The sequence below is a fragment of the Anticarsia gemmatalis genome, chromosome 16, assembly GCF_050436995.1.
Source record: "Anticarsia gemmatalis isolate Benzon Research Colony breed Stoneville strain chromosome 16, ilAntGemm2 primary, whole genome shotgun sequence".
Classification (NCBI taxonomy): domain Eukaryota; kingdom Metazoa; phylum Arthropoda; class Insecta; order Lepidoptera; family Erebidae; genus Anticarsia; species Anticarsia gemmatalis.
Window position 1 is genome coordinate 3,265,293 of NC_134760.1, and position 16,863 is coordinate 3,282,155.

The following is a 16,863-nucleotide window of genomic DNA, read 5'->3' on the forward strand; positions in this document are numbered from 1 at the left end:
TTAGTATTACTCGACATGTTCATTCGATTTAAATTATTTTGATACGTTTTCGTAACACGTTTATTCGCTTTCCATATAAGATAATAACTTAGGCACAATTAGATTTTCCGTATAGTGAAAAAAGATTACATTCTCATGAATAAAAATGATTTTTCACTTGTAATAATTATATTTTGACATACTATTATACTGCAATGGGTCTTAAATGTGATAGAAAATTAAAGGTTATGATACCTTATTTGTTCACCCGACGGATTACCCCCGTCATCACCCGATATTTTTGTTAAATAAATTGATAAAATTTTAATAATATTTAAGGGCTTTTCGTACATTATTAAAAAACTCAGATACGTAAATACAGTTTTAGATAAAATAAAAATACACACACAACTACCCATATTTTTGTAACATTTTGACATTATTCATAATAGCAGGACGGATGCACTGTCAAAGGACAACTCGTATAAAGCATTAACATAATAGTTTATGCAATAGTTTTTCGGTAACAATGGTTTTGTTTAAGGAAATACTTCGTCATATTTGACGATCAAGTCACGTAAAGTACAAGGAATTTATTTAAATATAAATTACTAACTTTGATTGTGACAAAGACGACATTTTTAAAGTTACATTTTAAACTTGTTAATGACGGAATATGTATGCAAATAGAATTTTTATTATTTATTAAAGGCTTATCTATTATAAATTAAGACGAAGATATACTAACTGAGTTTAATTTCTTGGCGATTTCTTTGAGCAGAATGTTTTAATGACACTGTAAAGATTTTTGGGAAGACTGAGATAAGGATAGTTAAGTACTGGAATGAAAAGAGAAAAGGTTTGCTTTGCGTAATGAGTGAGAAAACTGTCAATAAATATCTGCCAATATTGCATTTAATTTTGCTTACGTAAAACATCTTTAATAATTATTAAAATATAAAAAAATCCAATTCCAAAAAAATGCTAACAACCATAGCAAAGTAAAATCAAATAATAATATGCATTATAAAGAGATAGGCGTCGCAAAACTCATTTCTAAAACGAATTACAAAAATAAGCACAAACAATTCAACAGGACGGAAGCCCAAAAAAAGGAAGCCAAAAATTTTCATGTAACCAAATTATAACAATGAAAAATGCATTATAACAATCACGAATGATTGTCACCGCTTCATAATGTATACAGACGGATGACATTGCATAGAGATATTTCGATAATGCCCATGTATTTATCACAACCAGGTGGTTCCGCGAGTCTAATCGTTTCTTATCCGAGGTTGCGGCGAACCTGACAATGAATTCGTTTTAGTGATGCGCTTGGGTTTATTTGTATCGATGTTTTTGGTTTAATATCGATTTTTTGGCTTGTTTTATTAACTTTTCGGATATTTTTCTATGAAACATTTTTGATCTTTTACCCAACTAGCACTGACTTTGATGGCTGAATAAATATTTTTGTACTAATGTTGTTAGATAAATTGATGTTAATGATGATTTTGACCACTTGGTCATTATTCTTAATGGTTGGCAGGAGTCGCCAAGGGATAGAAAGGAGGGCTAGTTTTGAGAAGACCTTTGTCTAGAAATGGGGTTGCATGAGTGAATGTTTTAGTTTTGTACATAATAAATACTAGAAGGATTATTGCTTTTCGGACTGGACGCATTAATAAATAATACATAAAGCTTTAGATATAATTGTCAGTATAGTATACCTACATTTAATGACGACTATAAACATCTTAATCTTGGCTATAAATAATAGCACACTGGACTTCAATGCTGACAGATTCACTGAACATTATAGAAAATTAATGTGCTCACAGGCATAATTATTTTGAAAATGACACACATATAGGCTTAAATAATTTAATTAAACCCTAATGAGGCTGTATGGTAATTAGTACTTGCTTGTGCATAATTTTAACTTAATAAGCCATAATTTTCAAACCTTGTACTATTTTACTGCATAAGTTACTCCATAATGACAAACACACGCGAAATGTTTTAAGAAAATTGTATTTTTTGAGAAATTTTATAGATCTTTGCGTACGAAAATTACAAAATAATGCGTCAAAGTTTACCTGTATGTGTATTTTATTATTATTTGATTTTTTAAGGTTTACGTAGTTTAAAATAGCAAAGATGATTTTATACTTACATTAATATTTCTAATGGTATTTATTAATTATGCATTGGTAACTTTTTCATAACTATTGTAAGCTATCTTAAATTCTCTTCTCATAATATTTGAACAACAATAAAAACGTACACTTCACGTATCCTTCAAAAACAAACTCAAACTTTATCGATAAATTTCGTCGCATCACTAAAACAATAGGGGTCAGGCCTTCACACATGCAAAGAAGCACTGATACAAATCATAGAGCACTTAAATATCCTTATGTTAATCGTCCAGTGTGTAGTGAGTGCACGCACTTTGACACGTGTGCATATCGACACATTATATATAAAAATATATATTATATATTAATATTATAGTATATTTATATATTATTATATATCTACAGTGTATCCTAGACCTATATTTGAGAGATATATATGAGTGTTCTTATCTCAAGTACTTCATATTGTTGTTATATTTTGACAAAATGTGTCGTGTTATATTTGTGATTTTTGTTCTGTGTGTCAATTGTGGATTGTGTTTTATTAATTGTGAGTATTTTGTTTGATTTTATTTTGATAATAAAATGTAGTGCGGCTTTGAATTAAAATATTCGGATGTTATTTGAAAAGCATAACACAAAGTGATGATTAAAACGTGAATTGGTCTGATTCTGTTCAATAATAAAATAAAAAAATAATTGTTGTAAATTTTAGTGCTGAATTTCATCCGATAAAAATCTTAAACAATAATTATCCTATTAGTCTCTAACAATAAACAGTTGAAGTCGCCAAAATGACTGAACAAACTCTTTTTGTACATACCTACCATAAAATAACATAAAACAACGTTTAAAATAAATATAATAAAAAAAAATACAATCCTCAAAAAAATTAAAAATATATTATCAAAAATATTTTTCCAAAATAATTGCACATCAAAAACAAAAGCATCCTTCCGCGATAATTTCCATACAAACGAAACGTTCGACCTTGACTGAGTTAAATCATAACAAACGTTGTCCGTGACCACCACTGACCTACAGACCCACACTCTGTATATAGAGACTGCCTTATGAAATAATAACTTTATTATAAGAATAAACTTATGAAGGAAATATGAATCATAATTTATTTTGGATAAAGATAACATTTGTCATGTGAAACTTGAAAAAAAAATTCGACTAACTTATTTCGTGATAGGATAGCATTAGCAATTTATGTAGTTTATGTACGAAAAAAAAATCGGAATGAACTATTGTGTATATTATTATACTCTCATATCTTCAATTTTGAAACGACGGCACGGCAGATAAGATAAACTCATCATGTTTATAAATTATATTTTTTTTAAGAAAATAGTATTATGTTATATATAGTAATATGTACTATAAAAACGTAAGATTCCCATTTTCAGGTTTCAGGTTCATAATCACTACAAATTGGCAAAAATTTTCAAAATTATTCTATTTCATTCTCAGATTACAACAAACTGCAAAGCCCTAAGACGAAGGGCTATCCAACATTCAGATGTCTTCATTAAGACCCGTATTCATAAGCTACTTTTAAGAAGACGATTGCTCTTTTTCCAAAATACGGGAACAAAAAAGATTAATGCGCTTATTTGACTCTTAAAAGTGGTTTATGAATATGCGCCTTAACGTGTTAGTTTGTTTCTATCAGACAATATACTTTGTATTTTGAGTCCAAAAAATACACAATATTTTCTGTTAGGTAGCAAACTCTTACTTCCAAAGCGTAAAGTACCCTCTTCTTCTTCTATGTATTTTTATTCTAGGTTTGCATAGGCGATTATTTGACGACTAATGTAATAATATGGACTTACAAACTTATATTCTAATAACAATAGTTTTAAAATTTGTTCAAGTTGGGGCCCTGCCCTTTTTTCAGTAATCTGACTTTATAATAGACTAAAATACCTTATTAATAGTCTAAACTTGCGATCCTTACCCGCTTTATTGATACAGTTTATATAAATTATATAATTAGAGGTACAAAGTATAAGGTCGTATTACAAGTTCATACATACTATAATGCGAAAAAGACTTTTTCCCCGACCTAATATATCTCTTACTAGCTGGCCCGCGCAACTTCGCTTGCATCACATAAGAGAGAATAGGTCATAATTTTCCCCGTTTTTGTAACATTTTTACTGGTACTCTGCTCCTATTGATCGTAGCGTGAAGACATACATATATAGCCTATAGCCTTTCTCAACAAATAGGCTATCCAACAGTAAAAGATTTCTTCAATTCGCAGCAGTAGTTCCTGAGATTAGCGCGTTCAAACAAACAAACTCTTCAGCTTTATAATATTAGTATAGATGATGTATCGGACCGTGAACATGTACACCAAAAAATTTGCTAATTAGTCCACGAGTATTCTTCAAGAGTACTTCTCTAAATTTTCAATCACATCCATATTCAAAACTAATTAATCACTCATCTTTCAGTGGCTGACGTAGAATGTGGTATAGACGTAGCACGGCGAGGTCGTATAGTCGGCGGAGTGGACAGTCTTCCGGCTGAGTTCCCCTGGGCTGCCAGTATATGGAGACAGGGAGCCCATCAGTGTGGAGCCACTGTCCTCAATGATAGGTGGCTACTGACAGCTGGACATTGCGTTTGCAGGTAGAACATGATTTGTTACTTTTGAAAATAAGTTGTGTTAAACCTCTATTAAAGCAGGGATAATTATTTCTAATACACACATAACTTCAAAAAGTCATTGGTGTGTTGCCTCGGATTTAAACCTGCGACCACTAACGTGGGAGGTGCCAAATTAAACCACTCGACTATGACTATATCAAGTAACCTGTGTAAGAATTATTAAGATTAGAATCAGTGACTAAATTTTAGAAGCAACGTCGTGCTTTTGAAAGAACTGTATAAAATTGTTTACCGAATACACAAAATTTGCTAAAATTATGCTATTATTAACAGCTTTAATAAATTTGAAGTAGTATCTACATTTTAAATAGGTAAACAAAACGATATACCATAGGTTTAACGATGTTCATACGTATATTTATCTTCACTGCTTGGTTTCTGTTTGTTTGCTGTAATACAATTGTTATTTTTAGCGTATTCGATGAATTCTACAAATCGAAGCAGCTTTCAGTAGTTGTCGGATACACTGATATTTCAACCAGAGATACTAATGAACCGGTGTCCAAGATTCTCCCACACCCTGACTATAAGTAAGTACTATCGAAAAGCAATTCCTAACAATATAAGATATGTAATAAGAAACTCAAACAGTAACTTTAAAAGTAAAGCTTATGTTTTGACTTTGTATAATAATATAAATTTTTTAAGACAAAAAAAACGACTACTACTAACAAAATGGTATTAAATTCTATTTTATCCACACTTGGCCAGCATGGTGGACTCATGGCTCTACCCCTCCCTCATTTCGCGAGGAGACCCTTGCCTAGCAGTGGGACGTTAATCGGATAAATTTATTTATAAATTCTATTTCTATCATATATTCTATCATGTTAAATTGAAATGTATAATTGTCAACTACTCTTGAATCAAACCATCTTTTTTACATAATATCGATTGTTGATAGATCACTTGGATCTGCAATTAATTTGTTATCGGTGCTTCATGCAACATTACGTGCCCTTTTCGATATAAAATAGGTTTTCCTTCACGATTGCCAAATAAATTCACTTTTATAGTCTATTTACAAGGTTTTAGGTCAACTTATTTAGATCAAGTTGCTAACTTACAATTTTATGAGGAGAAAGTTTTGTCAGGATATTTAAAATGTTTTGGGGTCAATAATATCTGTGATTTAAAAACAAAAACCATTGCATCAGCACGGGAATTTACCACCGTAGCTTATCAAATATAATGCGTGTTGATGTGTTCATATTTTCTTTGGCGATCATCATTCTTTTTGATAGGCTATCTAAAATTTATCCGTGAGTGGCTAAAGACATATTCTTCTTGAGCAAGCGCATGTACGAGTAATAGCAATACGCAAAATGATCTCAGTAGTTATAAGTTATGTTTCAAATTTGTGTATTCTAATGAAGGATTTTCATTCTTCATTTTTTCGTTTTCAGTCTTAATTTTTCATATGTTTCACAATATATATTCGATTTCACTGTTCTATTTTTAACAGGTGCAGTAAGAAATCCAACGACGTAGCTCTATTAAAGACTGCAAGACAACTAAGATGGTCTACTGAGCTGCAACCCGCCTGTCTTCCCAACTCACCTACTCAAGACTTCAGTGGAACTCTGGCTACTGTAGCCGGATGGGGATTCACTCATGAAGACAGGAACAAAGGTGAACTTTATTATTGTAGGGATTTTTGGCAACTTGCAGAGTAATGATCTTTTGTTGACATTTTGAATTATATGAAGGTTATATAACTGATCTTGTTTAGAGGTAGGATAGAGTGGAATCAGGTAGTGCTGTCGGTTTCTTTAGAAAATCCCAGTAGCTATCTTAAGTTTGATGGCAAATAGAAGTAGACTCGCCGGTTTTATCAACTTTGACCGTCCTAAAAAATATTGAATACTTTGTCATACATCCCCTTGAAGGTGTACATCCTAGATCCGTCATTTAAGTCAATATTTTCGATAGTTCTTTTAAGAAATCTTCAGTTTGGAGTTTAGGTAATGTGTCCGGCAAACACTTAAATATTTTCCGAGATAAATGACACAATCACTTTAGATCTTGCGGGGCGATAAAGTTTGACAGACTTATCACATACCACGTAATTCATTGGTGTCTAAGTCCCACTGCATTTAGTTTTGCAGTTGCACATAGAATTTTATTATACTAAAGAATATATTATGAAAATAAATGCAATGGAATTCAGAAATCCGGTCTGGAGATTATCTTGTGAAGTGTTAATTGACGTTTATATTTCATTGATGATGCTGTTTCAAGTTTAAAAATGTCATCGCAGTTTTTAACAGACGATTTGTAGTATTTTTTCATCTTTACGTTCAATTGAGAGAAATAGAATATTGACGGGTACGACAGTTTTATATTGAGGTGTAAATAGGGTCAGTCGACAGTTCATAGAACATAAAACTGTCGGTAAAAGCTATGAGACACTGAGATATATAGTCATTAGTACCGGATGGATTTAACAAAGGACATTCTTGTTTGCATTTTTTGTGTCTGCTCATTTAGAATTCTGAGAATTTTACTTCGGGAATACATGTGACAGTGTACTCTGCAATATGCATAAAATATTGTACCTAATCTAAAGGTAATTTTTTCTCCGTACTTTAAATTAATTTCTCTCAGAACTTTTCTGAAAATTTCAAGTCGCAGGAAGTTGTGAAACGGGAAAATATTCACAATATTTCATGTCAAAATAAAGACAAACGTTGCATAATAATTTAGTTCTACCAGCACGGTTCTTAATACTCCGTTCTGAAATATTATAAAATTGATAATATTTATTTATTATTATTAACAATCTCAACATATGTAGGTTAGACTGCTATTTACCATTTTTACAAGTTACATTCTTACCTATTAGTGGATGAAAATTCTTCAAGGGTCAAACCTGTAATTTACAAGATATAGTCGCAAAAATTAACAAAGGTTCCAACAGGCTCAAGACCGAACGTCCTGCAGAAGACTGAAGTGACGGTGGTGACGAACGACGAGTGCAACAGCTGGTACAGGTCTCAGGGAAGCAAAGTCAAGGTCATCTCCACTCAGATGTGCGCTGGACACGAGGTCGGAGGACGGGATTCTTGCTGGGTAAGTATTTTTGTATCTTTCTACTAAAATTACTACTGTACTAATTTTGGGGTATATGACTCCAAAGATCAAACATGATAAGGAGGACTGGTAGAAATATCATAATAGTATTTTCTGCTGAGTATGTTATCCTGATTTGTCAAAAATGCCAGGTATTTTCCAACACAAATTCATATCCATTGGAATGACTCTCTAACCCTATTTAATAAAATAATAATCAAACATCAAGGTATGATACCATATTATTTCACTCAACAAAAACCACTTGTTGAATCCATCAAAATGACTTGGCGTTCTAAAAACTCAGTTAAGAAATCTTCAGAAATAACTCAAATGTTTCTAACGTAATCGGTAACAAATGATAGATTCCTATTACACGAGATCAAACTTAAACTTTTCTCTGCTAAAACTAGTGTGTAAATGAAGTAAAAATTATATCCACTTTTCCCAGGCTGACAGCGGCGGTCCCCTCATGGTCCGTGACGACAAACGCCACGTTATGGTCGTAGGAGTGGTCTCCACAGGCAGTGGTTGCGCCAGGCCCAAAATGCCTGGAGTCTACACCAGGATATCTCACTACACCGACTGGATCGTCGACAGCATCAACAATGACAAAGCTAGGTTTGGTTTCGCTGGTCTGAACTGGTATCCTAGAATCAGCAGCTTTTTTGGGTAAAGATTTTTTGGAGTAGCCTGAAGGTATTGGAATGATTTGAGTAACGGTGATGTATTTCGTCAACTTTGGAACGTAGGGCAAATGGTGGATCAAGGTAGACTTGTAGATAGTTTTTGATCCATCTAACGGACTAGAAAAGGATTTTTAGTTCAGGGTAAGTCAGCAAAGTAGACGTGAGTAGGGATTTGATGACAACAAACAATGGAATGATTTACAAAAAAGTAGAAATATGAAGATAATGTTAAGTTCTAGAATAATAACATTGATAGATGGCTTAACTAGAATTGAAGTTGTGATAAAAATGTAGTACCTAAGTATTTAAGTTTGCTTGTTCACCTGTGTCATAAGTTTGCATCATATTTGTAGAGTGCCTAAAGTAGACTTAAAAATGTGATTGTTAAAATTAAACAACTAGAATAGCTTTTTGCTTTCTGTGTTAAAATAGTTTTATTGTAAGTATAAAAAATAACATTAACTCTTGTTCTTATTGACAAATGTACATTTAAGTTTACTAATATCAAAGAATTTACTGTGATATTATTTTTAAGATATAACAAAATGCACTTTAATGCAATAAAATATTTAAACAGAAATTTTCTTTTCTTTGCAATATTTTTCAAAATCCCTTTTACTGTTGTTCAAGACATCTTGTAGCTTTTTCCCTGATACCTCTTCCATGTCGTCTTTTAAAGAACTAAGAGCTATATCAATGGCTGTCTTAGCTTCTGCAAGATACAGTTTAAGATCTTCAACTTTTTTAGCCGAACAATCTTCATTACGAATTTTGCATTTCATAACTAACGCTGAATGTAATTCATGGTGGAGAATACTATTGTACAAACTCAATCTGGCATTACCTGGATCTAAAGCCTTAGTTATTGCTATCAAATCTCTACACATTTTAATCTTTTTATCTAGAATTTCGTGAGACGTGTATGCCGGCTGTCTTCCATACAACTGTATCAACGAATGCTTTATTGAATACAAGTGGTAATGATTTGGATGTAAGAACGTTGATAACCTACATATTAAATTCTCCAACATCGTTATAGAACCTCCCATCATCAATACATTCTCCACTTCTTCCCCCATTTGTGAAATTACCATATTCACTTGAGAGTTGCTCACTTTTACTGAACATTTGTTGCAAGCCCAGTCTGTTTCATCGTCTAAAGGATCTTCAGGTAAATGGATTCCATCACAAGGTTTCGTACCATCTCCTAAACATTTCATAGCACTTAGGTAAGTTCCTAGTTCAGTAGGATCACTACATCTTTGACATTTGCACGAAAAGTATTTGGTATCTTTTAAATGTTGCCTTCTAGCTTGTGTTCCCCATAAAGCGTGACTGTACATTGTAGAAATGTGATGTCCTTTTACTATAGGAACTACTGCTTTTATAGTAATTGTATACAGATCTTTTCTATCCTTAGGAGTTAAGCTAAATGTATGTTTGGTATTTGGAGTACAGCTGTGTTCCATTTTGTAAGTTTCAGAGTATAAAGCATTTAGTTCCGTGCCTTGTGGGAGGCGGATTTCCAAAGCGTTTGTGTCTATAATACCGCAAATTCTGTGCAACAGTTCCGGTGTTATGTCGTACAATTTCTTGATTTTGTCGTCCAATTTACTTGCGAAATTGTTAATTAAGTATTCCACAATGAATTCGTCTGCTTCGCTGGAAACAGAAATTATCAGATATTAATGGACATTTTGAGCAGCTGAGCACGTAATTAAATCGTAGGATTCCAAAGTCTGCTCGGAGTTTATACAAATTGCAACACTTTGTTATATAAGGTACCTAGGACAAATATGACCAGACGAAAAATATGGCCACCTACCATTATTCCAAACCTCATGCATGTTTTACTTAAACCGACACTAGGCGACTAGCAGGGCTTTGGAAGGGTTGACAGGTACGCCGTTCGGACACATGCGACCAGCGACACTAGCTACAATTTATGGTCGCGTAACAATATTTCGTGTCTGCAACAATTGTATGGGCCATATTTTTCGGCTGGCTATATTTGACCCAGGTATCGTAATTGGTAAAATTACATTGACAGTTTCATTTTAATATTCAATAAGTTCATAGGAATTGGTATTGTTATGGTAAGTTACATTATGTTATATGATACTTACTCGTAAGCCTCAGTGCCTGGTGTTCGACATTCCATGTGCGACTGCATTTCAAGCAGCTTCTTCCAACCTTCAGGGTCTGTCTTCTGAAGAAGTGCACATCTCAGTGGCAGGAGAGCATCGTGTCTGAAAAGTTAAACAACAATATTTATTAACGTGATTTCAGGAGTCAGTACTTAGGTATTATTCGTAAAAGTAAGCGATAAGTTTAAATGATATACTTATATGTTTGTAAAATTATTGATCACATTTTTATTTGTTGCTCAGGTACTTTCGAGTTTTTGTTGCGGGGAGATTTTAAAGATACAACATAGAAAATGCAAAGTAGACGGTTGCGCAGACCCGCTAAAATCACCATGAACCACAAATATATTTGTTCCACGTGTAAGTTTTTAAATATCTGGGGGCACGGTAGTGGCCCCGCAAGTCGAACATAATATTTTTTTGAAAAAGAATCACAATTTATGTAAAAACAGGATGGAGACTGTTTGATCGATCCCTGGTGCTCACCTATAATAATCAGCCATATCATTCAATACACAGTCAGGCCTCACGCTGAGGACCTCACACTCAGCCGCGTGGTGTCTGATGTCTTTCAGTCCAGGGCAGTTGCCTGAACAGACTGGCCAGCCGCATCTGAAAACATTATTTGAATGTGTTACTTACTTTAATTCACGATTATTCCATAAGATCCAAATCAAATTTAGGTCAAATATTGACACTTATGATAGCCGTCACAATTTCTGAATCTCCCACTAGCTCGGATAGAGCCTTATGAGAAGAGCTAGAAAGAAACTCACGGCCACTCTTTTCAATAGCCAAAAGATTTACAATGTGGTTGATTTAATAAAATTGATCATGCGAGAAACTCCCAACAATCAGCGATATCGACTAAACGTCAATTATGTGGTGAGAAATTTAAATAAAAATATTTTTTTTCTCAAATTTCAAAAACTGAAACTTACTTAGCACATCTTTCTCCAGCATCAGTGAAGATAGGTTTATAACAGCCGACACAAGGCATCACGGCCTCAGGGTCTGGCATAGCTTTGGGCGCGAAGACCAGAGGCCTTTCAGTCAGGACCAAGTCTCCTGGAGTCAGGTCTCGAGCTGCCACCAGATATTTGCCGAGTTCTTCCGAGGAAAGGACCTAGAAGTAAAACAAGATTGAAGTTAAAAATAGTAGGCGGTATAAAATAAGTGCTTCTAAATGTCAGATACATTGTTTAAAACCACGTATTTAAGTTCATAAAGTAAATATTACAATATGAAGGTGATAAAATATTGCAAGATTTTATTAATCCTTGCAGCATTAGCACTGGTTATGCCATCTAGCGGTGATATGGAAAACTATCATCTCTACGTTACTTACACGACATCTATAGTTGAATAGCTGTACTAACTCAAATTTTAGCATGTAGAGGCACATTAGTTAGTGTATGTTTATGTCAACAGATGTCACATAACTAAAATATATTTTTCTTTTAAATTACTACTACTTATTTTTATATGTTTTACTGCTTACCTCGTATGGTTCATTGCTGATACCATTTTCTGGTGATGTTTGCCTGGAAATAAATCATATAAGTGAATGAGATAGCTTGCTTATTGAATATTAAATTTAGTTAACCGTTTGTTTTAATAGCGAAACAGTAATTTTACATTTGCTAGAATAAATTGCTTTTCAATTAAAATTGAGATAGTTATACAGGTGGCCCTAATTGTCAATTTCTGTAGCCTTTATTGACGGAGAATATTATAATAAAAAGAAGAATTAAAATATTTAATAAAACACTTTTGAAGAAGAACCGATTAACTTGTCTATTGGAATGTGTGAAATTTAGTTTTCATACGAACACAACTGTCTCTGAACATCTACAACTGTCTTTGTACACCTATCGCCCAGTTGCGAAGAAAGTAACACATAAACAACAAACTCTAAATGCCCCGCCCACCCATCAACAACAAGTCCCTGTCAAACATTGCTTAACCGTATTTACCGGTCATTTCAACGTGTAATTAATCACTAGAAACTAATCACTCTATATTGACGTGTTATTGGCACTAGTATCGATGAAAGGTGTCAAGGCAATCGTTAATTGTCCAATGATCTTAGGTCATAGACTTGTAATAGGTATCAATCTTGCTAGGTTGAAATGGCTAAAGTACTTATTTGATAATCTCTGCTGATCTTCAAGAGGACAAAAATACGAGGTTCTGTTTGTCTGTTTCGCTTTTGTGGCTAATCTAGTAACGATTTTGATGTGCATGAAGATAGTTGGAGAGATTTAATAAAGGTTAGGTAATTTTTTCAGATCAACTTACTGAAAAAGTGGATGAAAAGTATGAGTTATTGGAAAGGTTACTAATATGAGTTCTAGTTTTGAAAACTTAAGTCTCGGTCGATAAAAGTGACCAGGCGGGTTTATCTGTGTTTGTCTGAGTTTTTACTTATTAGATACTCATAACAAAAAAATATTTTCGTCTATTAATATTAAAATATCATATTTAATTATTAATATGCCATAGAAATCAAATGGAATGGCGTACACTTTAAACACAACACTATTACTATCGTCACATTATACTTATTAACTCGAAGGAAATGCAGTTCGCAAAAATTTCTTCCGAAAGAGTATAAAAACCTAAAATAAAACCTAACCGACAATCTAACTAGAGTTTCGTGATTCATAGTCATATTATTAATTAAATAAATCTACAATCTAATAATAACTTTAATTGCATGTTCTATAATAATAAACGTAAGAGATCATTGACATAATTTCTAAGTCATACACATCATTATGATTTTGGCTCAACACCAAATTGAAGCCATCAATCTGTTTGTAATTTATAGGTACTCTTAATGAAACATTTGGACTGCATTTAATACCAGTCACTATTATAATATCAATTTAATTGTGTAGGTGTTTCGAAATATATTTTATGTGCATATTTATTTGTCCCACAATTGGGTGCTTGACAACAGTCAGATCAGCTACTCCTGAAAAGAGATCGTTTAGGCTCCATACATTTTGGGCCTATTTTTAAAAGTGCTGGCCATTAAAAAAGAATGGTATATAATATATCGATAGAACTAGCCATTTGAAGCAAAAGTTAGTATGGCACAAAACATACTTGTGCTATAGTAACTATTGCTTTAAATGGTTCTTCTCCTTTGGTATAGAAATACGGTGCAGTGATGTCACAGTTTCGTATTTTTGTTGATATCAAATAAGTGCCTAATATAATGTTTCAGCCTGTAATAATTACAATTTCAACAAAAATTACGAAAAAAAATTCTATTGCCCGCGCATTTTAGATGAACCTTTTACGAGAAGCAACTTTAATATTTTTTGGTGGACTCTGTTGACAATCCAATTGATAATTAGGAATTAATATTGCATTACCTATGAATATATTATAACTTTACCAGCTGACCCGGCAAACGTTGTTTCGCCATAAAAATAAAAAAAAGTGTCACTTAGTGGCATAAACAATAGATGTTGGCCGATTCTCAGACCTACTCAATATGCTCACAAAGTTTCATGAGAATCGGTCAAGCCGTTTCGGAGGAGTACGGTAACGACAACTGTGACGCGAGAATATTATATATTAGATTAGACATGTAATATTTTTTCTTTAAGTTGAGGAAAACCACAATAAATATATTTTTAAAGACACTACTCGAAAGTACTTTAAGAATGGTTTCTGCAGTGTACGCTAGAGGCGCTGATCAGATGTTCATACAAGCTGTTAGCTACTAGGTTCTATAGTTGGTAAAGGTAGAAAATCGCCCCTTTAATCTTAAAGTTTATTTTCTATTATATTCAAACAGTAAAAAGACGGGTTTATACGACCAAAAAGCATGTTTTATCAGTAGTCAAATGTCAACGTAGATTTATCACAGCTATAACTTTTCAGAATATAAAACTTTGACCACAAAACATACATACATCAATCATAAAATACAAAATGCAATAAATATCTCCATACATACAGTCTGTTTAACATACATTATATTTGGCAACCGCTGCAGTTTTCCATGAAACCAGAAACTGGGTTACGCTAGTCTATTTCTGTCTACCATCTGATAATACGCTTGGAAATGCTTCTTTTCCATGGTTTAAGTTCTTTACAGATAGTTTAAAATTTATTTACGAGGTGATTGAGACAATATTTTTTATGTTGATTGGTATTCTGAATTAAAGAGTTATAAATTAGACTGTCGCGGTTTTCGAAAGGTTGAGAATCATTCAGCTATTACAGCGTTGTTAGAATGTTGTTTAGGACACATTTTTTTTGGAAATAATCTTCTATATAATGATGGGAAAACTTTTTAATTCGAGTGTGTAAAACACCTTTAAAAAAAGGCATTGATTTATTCGTTGAAAGCTTTTCTTTGTAATTTAACATGAAGTTTCTAACAAATCTGATTTAACAATGCCAGTGAACATGTTTTTAAGTTGTCAGTCTTTCATATTAAGTATAAGTTCTAGTAACTAACTACTAACTGTCCATTTATGTTGTGTCACCAATGATTCAATTTTATGGAAATGATACAAATATTGTAGAAACTAGTTACAAACTTTATACCAACTGATCTTACAAAAAACTTTACAATGTATCGTTTTCAATGGGCATGTTTAGAAACTAAATATTTAATTTTACAATAAATTGAATAGGATCACAATGTGTTTTTAATACAATAGTTTTCATTAATTTCATAAGCAACAGACATCCGGCCATTATTATAATATTTCAGCGGAATTTTTTTATGTAATATTCATATTTTGGCACGATTCCTAACTAAATATTTATGCTATAAACTAAACGTCAAGACTGAAAAGCATTTTAAATCTAAAGATTTAAAATATACCAAAACTGTTACGGTTTAAGCTCTCATTTTAAAATCATAGAGTTCTAATTTATCCCTAAATTGCTTGATTCAGTAAAAGCTGCGCGGGCACATAGTTGACTTACTTAAACTCGCAGATTATAAAACGACCATATTGATACCAATTTCCACACTATTTAACGAGGCAATGCTTACTTTGAATTTCAGTAGTACAATATTATCGTATAGGCAACTTTTCCCACAATGGTCCGACAATTAGAAAAGAGCTATGGCACGCTATTGAATAGTGAATATTTCTTAGAATTTTCAAAATATAGTTTAATTATATTATTATATACCCTACACAGAAGACTACATACAATGTTTTAGAACTTTTTCAGTTTCTTTTCATACCAAATAAGTATATCAATTTCAATCACTCCATGTCTAAATACAATCACAGTTACATTTCTATTTTAGTTCTAAGCCCTCTTTATTGGCTGCGATGACGTCACGCACGTTGGCAGTAAATCGAGAATTCCTAGACGCAAATCTGATTCCTAATGATTTATTACTAGATATTCTACTTTCTTCTTTGTTTTATTGTTGAAATAACTGTCTTGGTTAGTTGGTTATTAATTTTGTTGGGATTTATGGCTTGAATTGCAATTTTTTTTCGTATTACATTGTTTTAGATACCATAATTTCCTAATTATGGTATCTTAACAACTACTAAGAATAGCTTTTTTTAATTCCTGGTCGTTTAGGTGTCATATTTAGTGAATGGTGAATTAAATTGAATTATTGTGCGTGCATATGTTTAATTTATTATTTATCCATATAAATAATAGAAAATATAAAAAAATATTACAAAATATAGTTACTTAAAATAATTTTCCTCCTAATTATACCAATGACATAAATTACGTAATAACCATTAAAAGAAAATCTACTCACATTTCACTCATTTTCCAAAATTTCCTTACAAAATTTACGTCACAAATTTACACAAAATTCACAATAGTTTTTTATCACCACAGAATATAATATTATATATTTTTATTGCTTTTAAACTGTTTCATACGGAGTGCGCGCGCGCTTCTCTCGCTCCCATTACGAAGGACTGAATGTAGCCGTGTGTTACGTAACACGCGGATATATGAATGAACTAGAAAAATATTTGGACTGTATTAAAGGAGAATTTTAAGTGTTTAAGAGGAAAATTGTTGAAGAAAATTTATGTAGATTGACTTATAATAGTCACTGAGTGATATAGAATAATAAGAATATGATTAGAGAAAATAATAATGTTTTCTTAAGGGTCTAACTAA

At 32.5% G+C, this 16,863-nt stretch overlaps 2 protein-coding genes across 2 annotated transcripts; one reads left to right on the forward strand and one right to left on the reverse strand.

The window, feature by feature from the left end:
* The first annotated feature begins 2,539 nt into the window (after positions 1-2,539).
* Positions 2,540-8,567, forward strand: LOC142979531 (trypsin-1-like). The gene is made up of 6 exons (XM_076124485.1): positions 2,540-2,673; positions 4,595-4,772; positions 5,225-5,341; positions 6,277-6,443; positions 7,732-7,883; positions 8,335-8,567. The coding sequence occupies exons 1-6, from the start codon at positions 2,610-2,612 to the stop codon at positions 8,557-8,559; spliced, it is 903 nt and encodes a 300-aa protein (XP_075980600.1). The 5' UTR covers positions 2,540-2,609; the 3' UTR covers positions 8,560-8,567.
* Positions 8,568-9,038: 471 nt separating this feature from the next.
* SmydA-5 (SET and MYND domain containing, arthropod-specific, member 5) lies at positions 9,039-16,655 on the reverse strand. The gene is made up of 6 exons (XM_076124484.1): positions 16,490-16,655; positions 12,221-12,263; positions 11,661-11,845; positions 11,206-11,331; positions 10,699-10,821; positions 9,039-10,234 (listed from the first exon to the last, which is right to left on the reverse strand). The coding sequence occupies exons 1-6, from the start codon at positions 16,498-16,500 to the stop codon at positions 9,142-9,144; spliced, it is 1,581 nt and encodes a 526-aa protein (XP_075980599.1). The 5' UTR covers positions 16,501-16,655; the 3' UTR covers positions 9,039-9,141.
* Positions 16,656-16,863: the final 208 nt, after the last annotated feature.